Raw genomic sequence first — 5,916 nt, forward strand, 5'->3', positions numbered from 1 at the left:
TCACTGCTGTGCTGCTTCCCTCTGCTGGAGAGGAAGTGAAACGTTCCATTAGGCACAGATCTAAGATCAGTTTCCCCTCCTCCTACTCTGTCCTTAACCTTTGGTGGGGGGGGGGGGGGGGGGGGGGGGGAATGAAATCTGACCCAAGATCAGCATCTAGAGTCTAGAGGCAACGTCACCCTAAACCTAGGCAGTTCACACTGTAATGTTATAGATACACACTGATAACAGTTAGGTTAGCTGGTCAAAATGTGATAATAACATTTTACATGAAGCAAAACAAAAACACTAATAAAGGTGTGTGTGGTTAAAGAGTGATGTTTAGTACACATAGTCATGTGGTGTTGTCTGTATCTTTGTTGAGAGATCAGCATTATCTGGTACAGCAGACAGAGGAGACACCAACACTGACCTGTGTGGTCACCTGTAGAGCTAGTGAGCTGTAGACCACATTATCATCTGGTTCTGCTGACTACAGAGAAGGAACAGGTAGAGAGGTAAACAGGGACAGTTCTGTCATGATGGAGATACACTATAAAAACACACTTCTCTGTGAAATTAAAAGGGTAGACAGTTATAATTGTGATATGTAACATAAAGGTGATATATTAGGCCTACAGCTATAATGGTGATGTAACCATGACTATATTAACACTGAGGAAACAATCACCTACTGTTGTTTCTGATAACATAATATCAGCTGTGGAGAATCAGTAGAACAGCTTTACCTTGGTCTGTCCTTTTAGTTGGGTCTTGTGCTGGGGGATGACAGTGCTGTATGTGACATCATCAGCTTCAGGAAATGGATCCTGCTGATAAAGACACAAATAACAAAAACGTTTTGTTATATTGTTATAGTGTACATTTACCTATTGCTTGTTCCAAGACAGAAAGTGATACTGGAAATACAATTGTTTTCTAAAACAGATGCACATTTGCTAAGGCTATGACGCTTCATGAGTAACAGCAATAATGTTTTCTAAGAGCCGAAATGCTTGTAGCCATAAGTTGACCTTCTGTTTTGTCCTGAACTGATCAGGCATCATAGTGCTGTACATCACATCATGGTGGCTCTTTGGGTTTGGGCTCTGAGAAATGGACAGCACAGAAGATAAACACATGACTACATGCATAGTAAGAGAACCGGAACTTCAGATGCTCAGCTCACACTGCAGAGATGGAGGAGAGAGAAAGAGAGAGAGAGAGAGAGAGAGAGAGAACCTCAGCTCACTACAGAGATGGAGGGGAGGGAGAGAACCTGCAGAGATGGAGGAGAGGGAGAGAGAGAGAGAGAGAGAGAGAGAGAGAGAGAAAGAGAAAGAGAGAAAGAGAGAGAGAGAGAGAGGGAGAGAGAGAGAGATAGAACCCCAGCTCACTACAGAGATGGAGGAGAGGGAGAGAACCTGCAGAGATGGAGGAGAGAGAGAGAGGGAGAGAGAGAGAGAGAGAGAGAGAGAGAGAGAGAGAGAGAGAGAGAGAGAGAGAGAGAGAGAGAGAGAGAGAGAGAGAGGGAGAGAGAGAGAGAACCCTGGCTCACTGCAGAGATGGAGTGATTGGTTCTAGTCCAAGATCTCCACAGACCAAGACCAGTTTTATTCAGTTTGTACCTGCTGTGCTGTTTCTCTGGTGTGGGTCACTGTGCTGTATGTAATGTCCTGCTCAGGGCCAGCAGACTGCAAAGAAATAAGTAGCAAAGAGAAACAGGACTTGTCTATTTACCACCTAAACCACAGTTTGTTTCCACGATAAGCCAGGCAATAGGAGCTAAACTCATTTACCACATGCATGAAAACAATAGATGTCATAACTGTCTAATGCAAATTAAAATGTCATGTGTTTGTCAAGAACTCGTAGAATTGGTTTGGAAATAGACATGAGGTGTAATATTGTTATATGATAGGATGCGGTCACAGATATATTTATTGAACTGCCAATTTCCTGTTCTCTGTATTTTTAACAGCATTTTTTAACATCTTGAGAGCTATAAGAGCTTGGGTTCAGTTAGAATATGGGACCTTTTATGTCAACTCATTGATGATCAACTGAAGAGGTAATGCTGGAGTCAAATGGTAGATGATCCCAGATCAAGAACAGAAAAGCAGATGGTTGAAAATAATAAAATAAGTGTATCCTACCACTGAGTTGTTAGTTGTCTGGTCCTTGGCCTTATTGTCCTCTGGAATAAAGAGAGGGAGATGTCAGTAACTTCTGAGTTTGTTATAGTACAATAATACCTCTGAATGGGTTTCTAAAAGACAATTCCTCCAAATGTTTTCTGTCATTCAAGATGAATCACAGGCAAGAAATATACTGTTGGTCACAATATCAATACATTTAGTATTTTCTAAACTATTCTCCTGTTTTATATTCACATAAAATGACTACTTACTATGCCTTCTCCACATCTTCCATGTTACTAGGATACCAGCTGTCACCACCACCAACATGCCCAGAGAGATGAGTAGGACTTTCACATCTATGGACCTGATGGATGAAGGTGTCCCTCTAGTGGTGTGGGGGCTGTGCTTTGGCAAAGTGGGTGGGGTTATATCCTTCCTGTTTGGCCCTGTCCGGGGGTATCATCGAATGGGGCTACAGTGTCTCCTGACCCCTCCTGTCTCAGCCTCCAGTATTTATGCTGCAGTAGTTTATGTGTCGGGGGGCTAGGGTCAGTTTGTTGTATCTGGAGTACTTCTCCTGTCTAATCCAGTGTCCTGTGTGAAGTTAAGTATGCTCTCTCTAATTCTCTCATTCTCTCTTTCTTTCTCTCTCTCAGAGGACCTGAGCCCTAGGACCATGCCTCAGGACTACCTGGCATGATGACTCCATGCTGTCCCCAGTCCACCTGGCCGTGCTGCTGCTCCAGTTTCAACTGACCTGAGCCCTAGGACTATGCCCCAGGACTACCTGGCATGATGACTCCTTGCTGTCCCGAGTCCACCTGGCCGTGCTGCTGCTCCAGTTTCAACTGTTCTGCCTGTGATTATTATTATTTGACAATGCTGGTCATTTATGAACATTTGAACATCTTGGCCATGTTCTGTTATAATCTCCACCCGGCACAGCCAGAAGAGGACTGGCCACCCCTCATAGCCTGGTTCCTCTCTAGGTTTCTTCCTAGGTTTTGGCCTTTCTAGGGAGTTTTTCCTAGTCATCGTGCTTCTACACCTGCATTGCTTGCTGTTTGGGGTTTTAGGCAGGGTTTCTGTACAGCACTTTGAGATATCAGCTGATGTACGAAGGGCTATATAAATAAATTTGATTTGATTTGATGGATTATATATCAAAGATTCTATTAAAAATACAATTAAAATAGATCCTTATTAATTGATCGTTTTCTGTATGCACTTGTTATGTGCACTGTTGTGGTAAAAGGAACAATTGTTTATCTGACCATGAAAATTAGGAGCTTGTATGATTATCATTGAGATTATTATTGTACAAATAACATTTTTTTTAAAGTGTGCAACTTGTTCTTGCAAATGACTGAGTATAACACAATAATGCTGCTACTTCTCACAAGGCAACCACAGAGATGTTCTACCCAGGAGGAAGTGATAACGGTCTCTATATGCATTTAGGGAGGGTGTTTGGTTAGCATTAACTGTTGTAGTGTATGATGGAATTGTAATGTTTCTCTGAGTTCATATTATCTAACAACATGTGGGATAAAACATCTGAAGGAGTGATAATAACCTCTGGTGGATTTCCTCCATGTTCCCCTCAGCTCCTTGACTTGTGTTGTCAGTCTGAACAGGCTCAGCAGTTGGAGAGGCAGAGGGTTGTTGAGGGGTTGGATATTGGGTTGCTGTGAGGTAAAACAACAATATCATCAATGAAGTTAATGGTAAACCAGATAGTCAGGTTGTATAGCAACATCACATTCATAGTTCATATTACAATTAGTTCCAGATGATACCAGTGGATAAAACAAAGTGAATCATATTGATCATAAAGTATGTGATTGATCTACTAACTTGAGGTCATCTTAGAGGTTCTCTGTGTTGCAGTTTGTTGACTGACAGTGATGTGAACAGGCATCTCTAGTTCTCCAACTCTACACCAATACCAGTCAGTGTTCTCCATCTTCAGTCCATTCATAGTCACTGTTAAGACTTTTCTGTTGTTGGCATCACTAGTCCGCGTTAATGTCACTGATGTTCCATTTAAAGTCCCAGAAAACCCACTCACACAATCACCACCCATACTACACCACTTCATGTCTCCAGAGTTACTATAGTAACAACAGACAGTGACACTCCCTCCTTCTACTCCAGTCACTTCCTGTTGTTCCACATAGAGTTCTGGAGTACCTGAACACAGGTAAAAAAAACAAGAATTCAGAGAAGAAAAAAGTGCTTTTACAACAGCCTCCTTACAAATTCCTTCAAGTTGCATTCTGTGATTGGTACATCCATTTTTGGTCTTTTAAATTCATAATAATTATATATAATCATTGATTCTTGAAGAATGTAACTATCCTCACAAGCTTAGTTCTGTTACTCCATCATGACACAAAATATAATCTTGTTTTAACTACATTTACAGTATAGCTCTGTCTAGGAATTATTCATTCTACTTTACTAGATACAAGCAGTGAAGGGATCTTACCTGGAGTGACAGATAGGTAGAACCATTGTATCATGATATCTGTTCCTCCATTGATCTCCATAACACACCTGTAAGTATTAGAGTCCCATGACGCCAGGTCAGTCATGGTCACAGTGAAGATTCTCTTGTTGATGTCATCAGAGATTGAGGTCTTACCACTGCTCTTAGGATGGTCAGTACGTACTACATACGAACATACATCCCAACCTAATCCTTGACACCAGTATTTCACATGGTTGATGTGATTCAGATCATAGTGACATGGGAAGGTGATGGAGCCTCCAGTCTGCACAGACACATGCCTCGCTGTGGACAAATCAACACGAAACACATTTAAATTTGAGTTCAAATGTAATCGAATCTTTATAGAGGAAACATTTAAAAATCACATTAATCCAACACTTGAAACAGCTTGTTCATGATTGAGATTGATTATACAGTGTTTAAAGTGAACTGACCCAGGTGACTTCGCCCTTAATTCATAGAAATGTGACCCTTACCTGTTGAGAGTCTGTCGAAGATGAGGAGTAGGAGGAGGAGGGAGAGATGAAGAGCCATGTGAGAGTTAGAGTCTGCCACTCATGGTAAATGGTACCTGAGCACAAATGTGTGTAAAGGACCAAGGCACCAGGCAGAATGACTCTACTTCCTAATGTTAATAGACTTCACTGTCTGTAACTCTCTTCCTGCTTCTGTTTGTGTGTACATTCCCCCCTCAGTGGCAGATAGGAACCACTGCAGTATATAGACTACTTTAAAAAACTTCTTAGGGATAGCCCCCTTTTTTAAAAATGTTTGCCCAAATGACATACCCAAATCTAACTGCCTGTAGCTCAGGCCCTGAAGCAAGGAAATGCGTACTCTTGGTACAATTTGAAAGGAAACACTTTGAAGTTTGTGGAAATGTGAATTTAATGTAGGGGAATATAACACAATAGATCTGGTAGAAGAAAATACAAAGTTAAAACCAAATGGTGATTTTTTTACTTCCATCTTTGAAATGCAAAAGAAAGGTCATTGTTAACCTCTTGAGTGTAGGGGGCAGTATTTTGATGTTTGGATGAAAAACTTACCCAAATTAAACTGCCTATTTCTAAGGCCCAGAATCTAGAATATGCATATAATTCCAGATTGGGATAGAAAACACTCTAAAGTTTCCAAAACGGTCAAAATTTTGTCTGTGAGTATAACAGAACTAATATTGCAGGCGAAAACCTGAGGAAAATCAAACGAGTAAGTGGCCTTTATTTTGAAAGCTCCATGTTCCATAGTCTGCCTTCGCCCTATTTAAAGGGATATCAACCA

General features: G+C 41.1%; 1 protein-coding gene across 1 annotated transcript; it reads right to left on the reverse strand.

Moving 5' to 3' along the window:
* LOC139409393 (polymeric immunoglobulin receptor-like) lies at window positions 1-5,169 on the reverse strand. Its single transcript, XM_071154536.1, has 9 exons — window positions 5,112-5,169; window positions 4,612-4,917; window positions 3,978-4,313; window positions 3,697-3,808; window positions 2,390-2,484; window positions 2,136-2,176; window positions 729-809; window positions 413-472; window positions 1-24 (listed from the first exon to the last, which is right to left on the reverse strand). Exons 1-9 carry the CDS (start codon window positions 5,167-5,169, stop codon window positions 1-3), a joined length of 1,113 nt encoding a protein of 370 aa, XP_071010637.1.
* Window positions 5,170-5,916: the final 747 nt, after the last annotated feature.

This window comes from Oncorhynchus clarkii, chromosome 1 (assembly GCF_045791955.1).
Source record: "Oncorhynchus clarkii lewisi isolate Uvic-CL-2024 chromosome 1, UVic_Ocla_1.0, whole genome shotgun sequence".
In the NCBI taxonomy this organism is placed as follows: Eukaryota; Metazoa; Chordata; class Actinopteri; order Salmoniformes; family Salmonidae; genus Oncorhynchus; species Oncorhynchus clarkii.